The following is a 16361-nucleotide window of genomic DNA, read 5'->3' as shown; positions in this document are numbered from 1 at the left end:
ATGTAGATAAAAATCAACAGTTGTCATGAGACCAGTATTATCAATGTTCCAGCTACTACTTCATATGGTGTAAGGGAAAACTAATCCAAATGATTTATTGAGTTCTAACCAATCTCCTTTGCATTATTACTTTCATTATTTATTACCTTTGACAATATATAAAATCTAGTTTATTTATTATTTCCTCAGTTAAGGCAACCGAATGAGTTCTGAATAGTGGTATGACTTGCAAAAACTGCCAAGCTTTAGCAGTAGTAAATATCAGCTTTGAAGCTATTTCCAAGCATGTATAACACATAAATTTGTTATAGCAAGAATCTTGTTCTTTACAGTTTGTTCTTTCAGTAATAAGAGGGATTGGTTTACTTTTCCATTGAAGAAGAATGATATTAGTCAAGGTAAAGAACTGGAGTCCAGTTCCTGGATTCTATGCCTAGCTCTGCTACAGATTCTAAGGGAAATTTACTCCCTCCTTTTCTGTGCCTCAGTTTCCCCACTGATGAAATAAGGATAACACTGACCTCTCTCTCAGGTCTGAGGAGCTAGGTGCATTATTTGTAAAGTGCTTTGACATTTTACAATTAAAGGGGCTATTCAGATGTGAAGTACTGTATTACAGTTCACTCTCAATTTGAAGTCAAATTGCAAAGCTTTTGATTTTAAACAGCTAATCAGAGGTTTTGGTATCTTTAAGATAGTCCACTGGGGCACAATTTCACTTTAAAAGTTATTACAAATCCCTTTTAACTCAGCTGGTTTATTTTCTAAGCTTCAAAGAGGAATAGTCCTGGCCCAAGGTATTCCTATTCCTTTGAACCATCTGGCTATGGGACTAGTCTGATCCAATATGGTAATTCTTAGGGTCCTATGCAATTCTGCAGGCTACAGTCAACACAAAAGGAGTTTAACCCTTGGTAGATTTGTTTTGCACCAGTTAGTAGCTCAGGCAGCAGGCCTCATCAGTGCAACAGAATGATTTCCCTTTTACATTGAGGAAACCTCTATGGAAAAATCCTATAAAAATGAATAGACTGATGGAAGGCCAAGATCTGCAACTTGTATTGACTTTCAAGGGGAATGGGATGCCTATCTCCCTCCCTTTGAAGATCCTGGGCAAAACCAATAGAAATGCATGATGGTTTTAAAAGAAAGTTACTCTGAAACTTAAGAATTAAATCTAATCTCTACCGATTTTGAACCTCTGGCAACCCACATCAGTCTGTTAAATTCTATGAGATGGATTGACTAGCCAGCAAAAGGGTTATCATCTGTTAAATTCCATAAGGGAAAGAACTATAGAAATGTTGGAAGATTAACTATGCTGATTTCTGGTTGAAAAGAGGCTTGAGACATGAACAAGAAACAGATAACCTTCTCAGCTTTCAAGGGTCTGACTCGTGATTCGAGGTTTCATTCAAGGACGTATCTACAAAATCGGGACCTGGAACAGTTCCCGCAAGCTTGTGGCTTGCAATATTTGTTATGCTAATATTTTAACTTCTATTGCTCGAACACTTTCATCTGATGATACCAGAAATAAATGCAATAACGTTTGATCGGGTGCCCAGTAAAGGGAAGCTACAGTAAAGTCAAATGTTAAAAAAAAAAAAAAAAAACTGTGCAAACACTGCATACCTCTCGTATAACGTGAAAATCTAGCCTGAACGGCCTGAAATAGAACCCAAAGGAAAGGCTTGAAGGAATGAAAAAAAAAAAAAAAAAAAAAAAAAAAAAAAACACAACCCAACTGATACCGGGGTATATAAAAGCAGGTGGAATATGAAGAGCAGGCAGGAAAAGGCGGAACAGCCAACAGTGCTGAAACTCTTATGGGCAAACCCCAAGACGTCCAGCTGAGCACAGAGATTTTAAGATGCTCCAAACTATCCAGAGTTACTGCACTGGAAGTTGAGAACACGATCATGTTCTGATGTTTCCTGCTTCTGGTCAGGGTGGAAATGCCACAAGAACAGCCTCTCTCAACAGTATGGCATCTATTAGCTAAAGTTTGACATACCATAAGAATTTGCCATGACTTGTCTACCTGTGATAGCATCACTGGTAGACAAGTCATGGCAAGTTCTTAGATGAAGTGCAAGTACAGAGTGCATTCACTAGGTGCTATTGTTGTGTATACCTTGTATTGGACAGCTTACCAGTTTTCACTGATCTGCAATAAATCGGACCCTCCCAAAAAAGCAACATTGGAAGGATATTGAAAAAAATCCTATGTATTCCCCCCGATGGAACAGAACAGATAAGTAATCAGAAAAGGCTTAATGGGGACCTTCATGGCCTTCTCTTTCAATCTTAACTATACATGGGATCATCAATAGCAAAACCCTAATGATTTGTAGAAACCATCCCTGTTTTCAGAAGAAAGCACTCTGGAGATTTAGCTAGCCAAATCTAGGTGCTTGGCATTGCTGAGAAATAAAATAAGGGAGCTCCAATATTTTAAGCTTGAACTATGTGGGGAAGCCAGGGATGGGGAGAAGACAATGCAGAACAGAGGACAGAAACTGCCAGTTAAGGGAAGGCGTTTTGTGGATAAAAAGGCTCTTGCTCATTTAATTTAAAGAAACAAATTGAATCAAAGAGATAAAAGCACATTGCCAGCAGCAGTGATGGGGAAAGAAGACAAAGCAACATTAGCATCTTGGATTACTTCTCTCTCCAACTTCACTGGTCTGAAAACCAGCAAAAAACCAAGGAAAAGGAAGCTAACCAAGTCAGAAAGGAACTCACTTCCTGCATTCTACACTTGATGCAATGAAGATGTGCTGACCAGATTCAATCCTGGACTGTCACTAGTGATCTGCAGCAGGGCTCTGTGCACTTTCTGAGACTCAACTATGCTCAGAACAGCATGTTTTTGGCAGCACTGGACTGTTCCGGTGAATCTGAATCCAGGCTTGACCTTTAAGAGATGAAACATTTAGCAATGGGACCACCCCTATATTCAACAAAGATGCTGAAAACGAACAGCACTTGTCACTTAAAAAGAAAAGGAGTACTTGTGGCACCTTTGAGACTAACAACTTTATTTGAGCATGCTCAAATAAAGTTGTTAGTCTCAAAGGTGCCACAAGTACTCCTTTTCTTTTTGCGGATACAGACTAACATCACTGCTACTCTGAAACTTGTCACTTCGAGTCCCTTCTTTCCAAGGGCTGCATTGTGCGTTACAAATGCTAATGAAAAACATTAATTAATGAAGCTGCAAGACCCTGGTCAACTAGGGGACTAGGGGAGGAGTTGTCTCATTGTGCAGACAGGAAATCTACACTACAGAGAAATTAACAGCCTGATTTTTTAGAGTTGGTCCACCTCTAGTCAGCATCTGTATTCAGCATCTTTGAAAATCAGGCCACAAGAGAGACCATATAAAGTCAAACACAAAATCTGTGGTAGAACCAGCAATGGAATTCAGATGCCTTAAGTCACAAGATCCTTCCCATTTTGAAATGGCCTGGTGAATGGTGTCATTTGATACCCTGAAGGAGTCAAATCCTCTCTTTATCCATAAAGCAAGTAGAGCACTAGTACAGACATGACAGGTACAGACGGATGCTTCCTTCAGCTCAAGTGGCAGACCCTTCTGGCTTGCAGTTCTATTCCCCATGCCGCCCACATGTGGTTTAGCTGCTCACTGTGCCATGAGTGCATGCCTGTGCTTTGAGATTCATGACAACTATTCACAATTTACAGAAGGAAGTCAACATTAAACAGGGACAAAGCGTGACTGAATACTGGACTGGCGAGAACGGACTGAAATGTTTAACAATTAACTTCCCATGCAAAAGGCTTACGTGAATCAGTAATTAGTGGGCAGAGGGGACCAGCACTATGTGAACTAATTAGTTGTTAGAATTAAAAAAAAAAACCCAGATAACGTCACTCAGCAGAGATCTCTTACAGATAGTGCAAGAGAGACTAGTTTATCCAACTGACTTATTGAGGCACAATTGAAGATCTGCTGCTCAGGACTTTGTGAATATCCATTCTCTGTGTTATGCCTTTACCAGAGCAAACAAGACTATAAAGAGAGAACATTGTTCTTTTGTGATAGGGACCAGTGACTCAAGTTGCCTGGCAGTTATCCTTCCTTAGATCCCCTACAGCAACACCACATTTCCCCATGAGCCTATTTGAGCAGAGCCTGTAGTCAGGAAGTGATGCAGAATGACATGAATTTTGAAGCTTCCACATTCTCTGTTGTGCATCTCAATCTGGTGCTTAGCAATTTTTAAAAGACCTACTAGGAGATATTAGATCTTGCTATTTTTAAAGGAACACAGGGTCTAGCAACATTTGTCAAATAGCTATGAAAATGTACCAGCTCAGACACAAAGTCTGTATCACCCCCACTTTCCCCTTCTTGTGAGGATGGTAATAGAACTATTAATCTGTTCACTTATCAAAAAAACCCTTGCTGTGGGTAACTGGTGAGAGAAATCTCATAAGGCTGATACACGTATACATTAAGGCTGTAGGTTATTAGCTACCTGCACACAGGAATTACTTGGTATTTCTATACAAGTCCATGTATACGACACCCAGCCACTCTAATGATGGGTGCCACACAGATACCTGTAATAAAATACACACATCTCTGGTCAGCAGATGCTGTGGAAGCCTCTCTCCAATCAATTCACTAGTTATTGCACAACTGGTGCCTCAGCTGGAGCTCATGCACACAAGGAGGTAATTCACGCTCCATGCCTTGTTCCCTTCTTGACCTCTGTGCTGAGAATCCCAGCAAAGGCGATAATGATGGCAGGTTTTGTGATATAAATACCTATTCAGTAGGAACTACAATGCCATCAATGCATTTCATACAAACAACCTTACGGGTATAACAACAACATAAGAATGGCTATACTGGGTCAGACCAAAAGTCCATCTAGTGCAGTCTTCTGACAATGACCAATACCAGGTGCCCCAGAGGGAATGAACAGAACAGGTAATCATCAAGTGATCCATCCCCTATACCCATTCCCAAATTCTGGCAAATGGTATTAAATGGTGTGAAATAAAGTGATGGGGTACATCCCTTTGATGGACACCCAGCCAGTCAGTTGGCTGTAAAAAAAAAAAATCTCTTGGTAGCTGTTCTCTGCTTGCTTTACTTGTAAAGGATTAACAAGCCCACAGATAAAAGAAAAGGAGTGGGCACCTCACCAAAAGAGCCAATGGGAAGGCTAGAACTTTTAAAAATGGGAAAGAAACTTTTCCTTTGTTGTTCTTGGGAGAAGGAGACAGAGCAGCAATGCTATAAGTAGGAATGCTGTGTTAGGTTTGAACCAGGTATGAATATTCATCAGATCATACCTAGAATTACTTCTTATTTGAAACCCCCAAATAAGTAAGTAAATTAGGAATGTTTAGCTAGATGCAATCAGGTTCATTTCTTTATTTTGGCTTGTGAATCTCCACTGTGCCAACCCCGATGCTTTTGTTTGCTTGTAGCCTTTAAGCTGAACCCCCAAGAAAGCTATTTTGGGTGCTTAATTTTTGTAATTGTTTCTTTTAAGATCTAGCAAAAAGCCTAAGTTCCAGATGTATTTTTTTCCTTTTCGTTTTTAATAAAATTTACCTTTAAGAACAGGATTGGATTTTTGGTGACCTAAGAAGCTTGTGCATGTTTGATTATCTGGTTGCTATTTAATTAAGCACAGGTGGCTCTTCTGGAAGTATTGACTGAATTATTGTGTCAAGTCAATCTTTACAATAACATGCCAACACTATTAAAAAAAAAAGCAAAACCACAGCAAAACTAACCTTTTCTTGTACAAAATCCAAAATGTTCTTGAAATCCAGGTCATCATAATAGTGCCGAATCCCCTCTTGAATGTTGGAATGGAAAACTGCATTCATCTGAGGAAACAAAAAGAAGCACAATACCAAAGTGAAGATGATGCTTGGAAAAATACCAAGAACAGAAGACAAATACAAGACTACAGAGATGATGCCTTTTTACAAATCACCACCATCTTTCCAGATCACTGTCCAAGGTTTAGGCCGCAGTATTGCTGTGTCTTGTGATTTTGCATCTCACAATAGTTTTTTTTTTTTAAAGCTCCAGTTACTGGAGTCAGGTGATTACATGAAAATCTCAACTTTCATTTAAAAAACACAAAACAAGCAAACCACCACCACATTCCCAGCCTTTGTGATTGCAAAGAAAACCTTGAAAATGTGATCCCTAAAACCTGAAACAGAAGGAAAAGAATCCAAAGTTTATTTTTTAAAGTCTCATGATTTCTGGGGCCTGACTCTTGATTTAATGAACCTTCAAGGTTAGCATTCTTGTATAACCTCTGCTTTTATTTGCTGCATACTGCATCTTTAAATTCTAAGGCCATGTCTTTGATTTGTCAGTTCAAGAAAGGTTTGGTTACATGTTCTGTTTGGGCCTGTGGAAGTCAATGGAAAAACTCCCATTGACTTCATTGGGCTGTGATTTAGGCCCTTTCATGAATGTATTTTCAGACATCAGTTCCTGTGTTAGTGGCCATAACCAGGTGTTCTGGCTATAAAACACGTGTTGTAGTAATCTGATATTTTCCTCTCTCAGGTGCTGACTTCACCATTGAGTCCCAGCCATTTACCATCTTCCCTATCCCCATGGGAGAGAAATCCATCACGGTCCTTGCTGCTGTGTTGGCTCAGTGGCTTCGGTGCTAGTTCTGGTTCTTTTTTATTCTGTAAATTCTAATACTCCATTCCTGTTCTGTTCCTGGCAAAAGAATCACACAGACAGCTCTCCCATTGACTTCCACAGGCCCTGTAACAGGCCTAAACAGAACATGTAACCAAGCCTTTCTTGAACTGACAAAGCTGCTAGATTAAAGGCATGAACTATTGCTATCGGTTCCCGTCCAGCTGACTGAGTGCCGATCAGAAATTTGCAATTGTTCTCCGGTATCAGACTTGAAGCCATGATCCAGCAAAAGGCACTTTGAGAATGTCAACATTTTCCACTGAATGCATTCGATGAAGCGAGCTGTAGCTCACGAAAGCTTATGCTCAAATAAATTTGTTAGTCTCTAAGGTGCCACAAAGTCCTCCTTTTCTTTTTGTGAGTACACACTAACACGGCTGCTACTCTGAAACCTTTAGAGTTATTGTTATCTGAATAAACCCAGACCCCAAGAAGGGTGTAGTGACTGGCTGAGCAAAAGTGCCCGGGGCTGTGTAAAAGAGAAGGGGAAATAAAGAGCTGGGCAGTCCTCAGCCACAAGGGGACAGACTGGTGATAGCCAACTTCTTTACAGAAGTTTGTTCCACTCGTGCAGCTACAATACCTATTGCTTTCAATGGACGCCGCACCTGTGTAATGGATTGGGTTGCCAGTTTTGGTTGGACGTATTCCTGGAGGTTTCTGCACATGACAAAACCTTTAATTAAAGATTAAATCTTTAATTCCGGGATACTCCAGGACAATCCTGGAGGGCTGGCAACTCTAGTAAGGGAGAGCAGAATCTGACCGTTATGGTCAAACACCTATCATCATGTACTATTTTCCTCCTTGAAGGTCAGGAAACCCAGGACTCTGCTACGCGGAACGGGACACACAAACAACAAGTTGACAAAGATCTCTAAGGCAGAGCCAATACAAAAGGCACCAGTTGGTTCTAAACAAATACAAATCCTTTATTTTCTATACAAGCTCACGACCTTATAAATAAAATAAAAACATCTTTATCCACCTGCCTGCCATTATCAGTGAGACGTGCGTAGATAGCTGTCAGGGAAGCCAACAGCATCTTCGATTGTGTCTGTAGAAAAATCCCTCCACAAAATGGGATTAATACATAGGTATTTCAGCCCTTTGAAGACAGGGCTAGGCAGCACAACAAGCCATGAGAGTTGCCGTATGGCTCTTGGCTACAATTATGATTTGTTGTATTGGATCGGAGTCTTCCCCCGTTTTTATTTACTTTTTACATGTTTGTGTGTTGGTGTAAATGAACTAGTTATACTGCTGCTAACATCAGAGATCTAAATATTCCCTCCAAAGAGCCCTTTGCACATTTAATTCTCTCCCTACTTAACATTTTTCAGCCTGTTAGTAACATTGTTCCTTGACTGCATCACATAAGAGCTTGTATTGCAACATAATAGCTAATTGCATACAGAGGGGATATGGAACAATTACCAATAGCTTAAAGAGTTTCTTTAGCTCATGAAGCAGGGATCTGTGTGTTTAACAGTTGTAAGAGCAAGAGATGTTAAGAGTAGCAAGAAGGGTTTCTTCAGGTATGTCAGCATCAAGAAGAAAGTCAAGGAAAGTGTGGGCCCCTTACTGAATGAGGGAGGCAACAATGACAGAGAATGTGGGAAAAGTTAACGTACTCAGTGCTTTTTTTGCCTCTGTCTTCACCAACAAGGTCAGCTCCCAGACTACTGAACTGGGCAGCACAGCATGGGGAGGAGGTGACCAGCCCTCTGTGGAGAAAGAAGTGGTTCGGGACTATTTAGAAAAACAGGACGAGCACAAGTCCATGGGGCCGGATGTGCTGCATCCGAGAGTGCTAAAGGAGTTGGCTGATGCGATTGCAGAGCCATTGGCCATTGTCTCTGAAAACTCATGGTGATCGGGGGAGGTCCTCGATGACTGGAAAAAGGCTAATGTAGTGCCCATCTTTAAAAAAAGGGGAGGAGGATGATCCGGGGAACTACAGGTGACGCTGACTGGCCTCAGTCTCTGGAAAAATCATGGAGCAGGTCCTCCAGGAATCAATTCTGAAGCACTTAGAGGAGAGGAAAGTGATCAGGAACAGTCAGCATGGATTCACCAAAGGCAAGTCATGCCTAACTAATCTAATTGCCTTCTATGACAACATAACTGGCCCTGTGGATGAGGGGAAAGCAGTGGATGTGTTGTTCCTTGACTTTAGCAAAGCTTTTGACACTGTCTCCCACAATATTCTTGCCAGCAAGTTAAAGTAGTATGGCTGGATGAATGGACGGTAAGGTGCATAGAAAGCTGGCTAGATCGTCCGGCTCAACCGGTAGCAATCAATGGCTCCATGTCTAGTTGGCAGCCAGTATCAAGTGGAGTGCCCCAAGGGTAGGTCCTTGGGCTGGTTTTGTTCAATATCTTCATTAATGATCTGGAGGATGGTGTGGATTGCACTCTCAGCAAGTTTGCAGAGGACACTAAACGGGGAGGAGAGCTAGATAGGCTAGAGAATAGGGATAAGGTCCAGAGGGCCCTAGACAAATTGGAGGATTGGGCCAAAAGAAATCTGATGAGGTTCAACAAGGACAAGTGCAGAGTCCTGCACTTAGGATGGAAGAATCCCATGCACCGCTACAGACTAGGGACTGAATGGCTCGGCAGCAGCTCTGCAGGAAAGGACCTAGGGGTTACAGTAGACAAGAAGCTGGATATGAGTCAGTGTATCCTTGTTGCCAAGAAGGCCAATGGCATTTTGGGCTGTATAAGTAGGGGCATTGCCATCAGATCAAGGAACGTGATCGTTCCCTTCTATTCGACATTAGCGAGGCCTCATCTGGAGTAGCGTGGGGCCCAAAACTGGACAGTACAAGAACGATGTGGAAAAATTTGAAGACGTCCAGCGGAGGGCAACAAAAATGATTAGGGGACTGGAACACATGACTTATGAGGAGAGGCTGAGGGAACTGGGATTGTTTAGTCTGAGTAAGAGAAGAATGAGGGGGGGATTTGATAGCTGCTTTCAACTACCTGAAAGGGGGTTCCAAAGAGGATGGATCTAGACTGTTCTCAGTGGTACCAGATGACAGAACGAGTAATGGTCTCACGCTGCAGTGGGGGAGATTTAGGTTAGATATTAGGAAAAGCTTTTTCACTAGGAGGGTGGTGAAACACTGGAATGCATTACCTAGGGAGGTGATGGAATCTCCTTCCTTTGATGATTTTTAAGGCCCGGCTTGACAAAGCCCTGGCTGGGATGATTTAGTTGGGGATTGGTCCTGCTTTGAGCAGGGGGTGGGACTAGATGACCCCCTGAGGTCCCTTCCAACCCCGATATTCTATGATTCTAAGACAAGGGTTCCAGCCCCCATTTGTGACAGCGAGAGATACTGATCTAGTACCAGTGTCTGACTGCAGCACATGGAAAGCTGGGGGTGGGGGGGGGGGGGAAGAGGAGTGGATGGGGGGCTAAGGGAAAGAGGTGGGGCCTCGAGAAGGGGTGGGGCAGGGGAGGTTCTGGCACTCCTGCTGGAGTGTCCGATTTTTAAATATTACCAAGATGGCAACCCTATGTGCAGCTAAAATCTGAGACCACAGACAGACACGCAAAAAGGCTTTCCTCACCAGTTCCTTCCCTCAGTGGTGTCTAGCCATAAGCTAGTTCTCTCTCTTCAAAGCTTAGCCTTTGGCATGCTTGAGAGAAATTAGTTAACTCAACACAGCTGGCCTGTCTCCGCCCCCCTCACAATCACTGAATTAAGGGCATGCAGCTGTGGTCTCTTCTCAGCAACTGTACTAACCCTTTCGCTGCCAACTCTTACATAGGGTCCCCACATTTTATCACACTGAATAGTAACCTCTTCCTGATGCCAAAACAAGTTTAAGGAAAGGTCCTTTGCACCCAACTGAAACTCGGATGAAATTTAAAGCAATGACACTGCTGATTTTCTTCTTTTGCAATAAGGAAGAATGGGAGAAAACGACTTTCTGGTTTGGATATTCAATTTTCAACCCCAGGTGGTCAAATTGCTTAGTGGAGTATCCTGATTACGTGGAGTGTGGTGGGAGGGGAAAATTGTTCCCAGCTGAGGATGACAAGCATGGAATCAAGCCTGCTTATCTATTCACTAGTAAAGAAAAGGTAGAATTCCGGTCCCCTGTGTAAAATCCCACGCTCCATCCAGGGAACTTTACAAGACAGGGAGAAGAGCAGAAATGGCCTTGAAAGTGTGGATTGCTAAGGTTGAAGATAAACAGCTTGCTCAACTTCTGCAGCAGCAGGAGGGTTGTGTGCGCCTTTAAGCTCCTCCTCACACACCTAAAGCCAGTTATGTTGGGGTATATCCTCAAGTATGTCACACTGTCTTCCCCAACATCCTTAGAGTTGCTGTGTCCTTAGAGCAGTGGTTCTCAACCCACAGTCCACTTGCAGTCCAATCAGCACGCAGCTGTGGCCCACGTGACATCCTCAGGGCCATACAGGTAGTTTTGGATGCAGCCCACAATGGTAAATAGGTTGAGAACCACTGCCTTAGCAGCTTGAGCGTGGTGGAAAGAGTGTTACTTTGGGCAGGGACCACCTGAAAAATGCTACAGCTCCCTCTGTCCACAGCCTGCACCCCCTCTTCCTGTGCCCTCCCTCTTTTCACAGTCAAACTGCAGATGCCAGACTGAAGTGTGGGTCTTGAACCTGGCACAAGTGTACATATGGAGTTGGCCCAAGCTAAATAAAGAACATTTCAATGGAGTGAGGGAACTATTAATGGGAAAGAAGCCCCCTGCAAGCATTAACACCGCTTACCAACCTTTATCCGGTTACTTTTTGGTAATTTAATTATGCACGAAGCTACATTAAGGGAGAGACAGAGGTAGCCAGTCAAGAACACATCCTGCAATTCCTAGAGCACATATCAAGAATACTTTGACATGCTGGATACTTCAAATTAAGTAGTAGTGCAATATAAAAAGCAGTTCACAGAGGCGTGGAAAGCGTATTAGCTTGGTCAAAGCAAAGCCTCTAATTCTAAAGAGCAGGCCCTATTCCCAGAGTATGCTTGTGGTTTGACTTCCGACAAGATAGCACCAGCCACAAACACTCAGAAATATTAATGAAGGGGTGGGAGGTTTGGGAGGAGCGGTTGTTTTGCATAATTAATTCTGACATGAAAAGCAAACATTGGGCGAGCTGGGGAATAGGGAAGAAGAACGCTAGAGGAATTTGAAAAAGAAGAGGTTAGAGGAGACAAACAGGCTCCCCACAGGAGAAGATGCAGCCTGCCGAGATGGAAAAATTAGCAAGATATTCTGAAAGTGCTTTTAAGAAATCGCTCATGCAGAAATTAAAATGTTAATTCTGATTTTTCCACATCTAAAGATAGACTGCCGGGCATTTTTTTTTTATGACCATCATTAGCTTGAAGACAAACAAGATAAAGCTGCAGGTTTACCATAGCTGGCAGCTCTGCCACAGTTCAATATTTTTTGAGGTTTTTCAATTAAAAAAATATATTTTGGCTTAAAATTTCATTTGATTTTTTTCCAGTGAAAAAGCAATTTTTTGCCAATTCTTTTATCAAGATTTTTAAATTGCAAACTCAATTTTTGCTAGAAATTTTCTTCAATAAATTGTTTGCTGAAAAATTAAAAAAAACTTTTACCAAATGATTTTGAGGTTATTAAAAGGAAAAATTTATTCTTTTGGTCAAAACTATTTTAATTGATTTTTTGATGAAAAATCAATATTTTTCCATTTTAAAAAGTAAAAAGTGAAAAATTAATGTTTTTGACCAACATAATGTAAATAGGTTTTTTTTTAAATGAAAAATTGATTTGTGTTGCCAAAATATTTTTTTAGGTTTTTCAATTAAGAAGAGAGATTTTTTTCTTTGGCTTAATATTGAACAGCTTTCACTGTGCATGTTCTGAGCATCCAGCACTTCCCTGTATGTCTTCATGGGATGATCAACACTGTTTTTAGAACAGACGCAAGTGTACACACTGTGTCTCTTTGCTGGCAGCATAAAAATGCAAGTCTTTGCCACTTGTGTTCATCTAGAAGAAGGCAAAGTACACCCTGAGAATGCCTGTAAAGCAAAAACACAGACTGCAAGGTGTTGGGGCACTAGTCTTTGTAATGTATGTACACGACCCTGTCACCTCAGCACCTCAAACATTTAAGAATTTATCCTCACCACCCCCCTCTGAGGTAGGGAAGGATTTATCCCTATTTTTCCAATAAAGATATTGAGGAACAGAGAGACTTGCTCAAGGTCACACAGGGAAGGAGTCGCTCCTGCTTCCTAAGGCCTGAGCTCTTATGGTCATTTGATATGAGGCCCACGGTAGTAATGCTCTTCTCCCCGGCTATCCTGAAACTTTTAAGAGCGCTCTAAGAACTCACTGCACCTATAAATTAGGTAACTGTTTTAGTGTGATGAAGCAATTTAAAGCAAGACAGACATTCTCATAAGGAGGCTGTCTGTGACCATTTCTATGCTTAGCTGTATCCAGAAGCTACATGATCCAGAATATTTAACATTGTAGGCCCCACGGAGACATACTGTTCCCCAGTTGAAAGAATCTTATACTCTAGACCAGTGGTACTATCCGTTCACAACATCCTGAATTAAAATTTAGACTAAGACAGTGGTTAAATGGCAGAGGGCTAAATAATTCTAGCTGCATAAGGAAAAGGAGTATTTGTGGCACCTTAGAGACTAACAAATTTATTTGAGCATAAGCTTTTGTGAGCTACAGTTCACTTCATCGGATGCATTCAATTGGTACAAGGAAGCAAAAGAAGGTATTTAATTTAAATCTGCAAATCCATGAGCACATTTACATATCAACTGGCATAATTAAATGCCTAGTAGTTTATTCCAAATGCAGATTCACATTTGCTTGTGCAGCGTGACAATTATAGGTCAAGAAGATTCATCGCTTGTTAAAACTCTGTTCTCTCACCAATTGTTTGATTTTTAATTAAATATTTATATCACCCATTAAATTAAGGGATGATTTAGATGCTAATGGTTTTACTCGAGCTACAAGTTTAACAGACTGGTTGCAATTCCATTTAAAAGTCTTTGCAGCTTTTCCTCCCTCCCGTTGATCATCCTCTTCCTCTGGTGGGTGGGCATATGTTATTAATAAAAGAGGAAAAGTTGGGGCAATCTCAATGGGGGCAATTGCCAGAGCTCTGTCTCAGGCTGAGGCGGTGGAGAAGGAACTGAGGGTGGTTCTATACAACAACAGCACGGGGCACGAGGCTGACTAGCACGCGTGCATGGGCCGAATAGGCACTGCTATGAGCAATCTCAGATTGAAGACACAGGGGGCACTAGCACACCTAGAGTGGAGCATCTGTAGGGACACTGTGATGAAGTGAGCTGTAGCTCACGAAAGCTTATGCTCTAATAAATTTGTTAGTCTCTAAGGTGCCACAAGTACTCCTTTTCTTTATGTGAAGAAGAAATCAGAGTTAAGAAGGGCCTGATTCCTCACCCCTCGTGCTGTCGTTTACGGTTGTGCACCAAGGAGAGAACCCTCTGCTCTGTCATGCAACTGGAAGGATTTTACACTCCCTGTCCCCAGGTACACATGACAACCTACATTGCAAGGCAATGAAGAATCAGGCCCCACATCTCTAATTTCAGGTGACTCAGCCTGTTTGGAATATGATGGCCTAATGCAGAGATAATCCATCCACGGTACCAACCCAGAAGGAGGAACTGGAAGCCTATCACACAACAAATGGCATCTGCAACTCCTGCAATGCAACAACGAGCCACGTGAACTTCTGTTTCACTACAAGAAAAGGAGTACTTGTGGCACCTTAGAGACTAACAAATTTATTAGAGCATAAGCTTTTGTGAGCTACAGCTCACTAATGCATCCAATGAAGTGAGCTGTAGCTCACAAAAGCTTATGCTCTAATAAATTTGTTAGTCTCTTAGGTGCCAGAAGTACTTCTTTTCTTTTTGTGAATACAGACTAACATGGCTGCTACTATGAAACATGTTTTACTACAGGGGCTCATGAAAACCTTTTCTTTGGCTATGACTCATGTAGGATTGAACCTCCCGATTTGTGTTTAGGGTTTGAGGTCACTGAAGAGATAATACACTCTTTAACCTCCCTCCCCCCCAGCTATTATAGTGCTAAAGGAGCCATGAAATCATTTATACAAAAAGAACAGATTTTTTATAAAACCCCTAAGTATGCATTTTAGAAATGGTTCAGCCATACTGGGTATTGTGTGAGCCAGCAGAGATTATGGTTCCATATTTACGGCATTTAACTGATTGTGATAAGTTAATACTGGAAGTAGCAGGGTTTCTTCATCTTAATTCAGAAGTGGCAGAAAAGAACAACTATTGTAAGCATTTTTAATCTCTCCATTACAGTGATGTACAAGCATCATACAGGCAAAAGTTTCAAGCATCATTTAACATAATTGAGGCAATAAGCTCAGCAAGTTCCAAAGAGGATTTATGGGGGGAGGAAAAAATCAATCCTTTGCTGGAAAGACTGCAAAAGGGCTTAAGTGATGCATAGGTCTTTGGAGTGGGGCCTTGTACATAGGGATGAATTTCACCCTCCAGTATATAACTAAACTAGGGTAAAAGTGACAAGGACCATTAATCCTAATGCTTCAGGGCAAACTTTGATCCTTAACTAAGATCAGGAAGATCTCTTCCCCATTATAACACAGAGCTGCATATTTAACTGGGTGCATCATGTGAGTTTTACAGATTCACTATAACACTTGGCATTGACCACTGGGTGAGAGGAGACACTGCATTTGATGCAGCAATTGTCTGTCCTTGTCTCACAATTCTTCTGGCCCTATAAAATTAGTCAATAAAGAAAAATTTATCAATGGCCTTTATTTTCTTTGACATTGCAAAAGAGGAAGTCAGGAGTGAATGTAACTAAAGCTTGGAGAAGATTCCCTATGACTTTTAGCAATTTCAAGCCCCTGAACCAACCCTCCTGCTATTTTGAAAGCAGCCTCCTGGAGTGACATGCTCACTCAATATTCATGCCCGCTTTCTGCTCTTGCTGGCCCCTTTATTGTTTTAAATTTCCATACAAAACAGTGGCAAAAGTCAGACAGCTCAGTGGTCGGTACAAGAGGAAGACTGGAAACTATGTTTTCCCAATGCTTATTTAACACTCCCATTAAGCTGTGTAATTAGGATCCAATGTGAATTTTATTAACAAATCGCATTGTTGAAGCCAACTAACTACAAAAGAAAACAATATAGCCTCCAAAGCAACAAGTTTAAACATTTTTGCATATTTTACATTTCTAGGACCATTTCCCATCCCACAGTACTTCACTGTCTCTACTGTACTAATAAAACAAAACCAGCACTATAGCAGGACAGTACCGCAGGGTGTCGTGCACAAGCTGGCAAAGCAGTGTTGCACAAAACCCACTATCCTTATAGAAAGTTCCCTTGCGTTTTTAGCTGGAGATTTACAAAGCTGACTAAGGATATAGATGCTCAGTTCCCATTAAAATTAATGAGAAATGGGCACCCTAACCACCTAAGTGTCTTTGAAAATCTCACCATTAAAGTTCAGGACATTGTTTCCCAAGGGAAGAGAGAGCCTGGAATACCAATTAGGATTTTCCAAAGGAACTGAAATGCATTAAGCACCCAAC

General features: G+C 41.5%; 1 protein-coding gene across 1 annotated transcript in view; it reads right to left on the bottom strand.

Annotated features, from left to right (window-relative positions):
* Positions 1-16361, bottom strand: part of LOC119848814 (tetraspanin-15-like) — a 219348-nt gene that overhangs the window by 95422 nt on the left and 107565 nt on the right. The window contains exon 5 of the mRNA XM_038385056.2: positions 5785-5880. Within this exon, the coding sequence (XP_038240984.1) occupies positions 5785-5880 (96 nt within the window). The remainder of the gene's footprint in view (positions 1-5784; positions 5881-16361) is intronic.

The sequence above is a fragment of the Dermochelys coriacea genome, chromosome 26, assembly GCF_009764565.3.
Source record: "Dermochelys coriacea isolate rDerCor1 chromosome 26, rDerCor1.pri.v4, whole genome shotgun sequence".
NCBI classification, from domain to species: domain Eukaryota; kingdom Metazoa; phylum Chordata; order Testudines; family Dermochelyidae; genus Dermochelys; species Dermochelys coriacea.
This window is presented reverse-complemented; position numbering and strand designations above follow the sequence as displayed.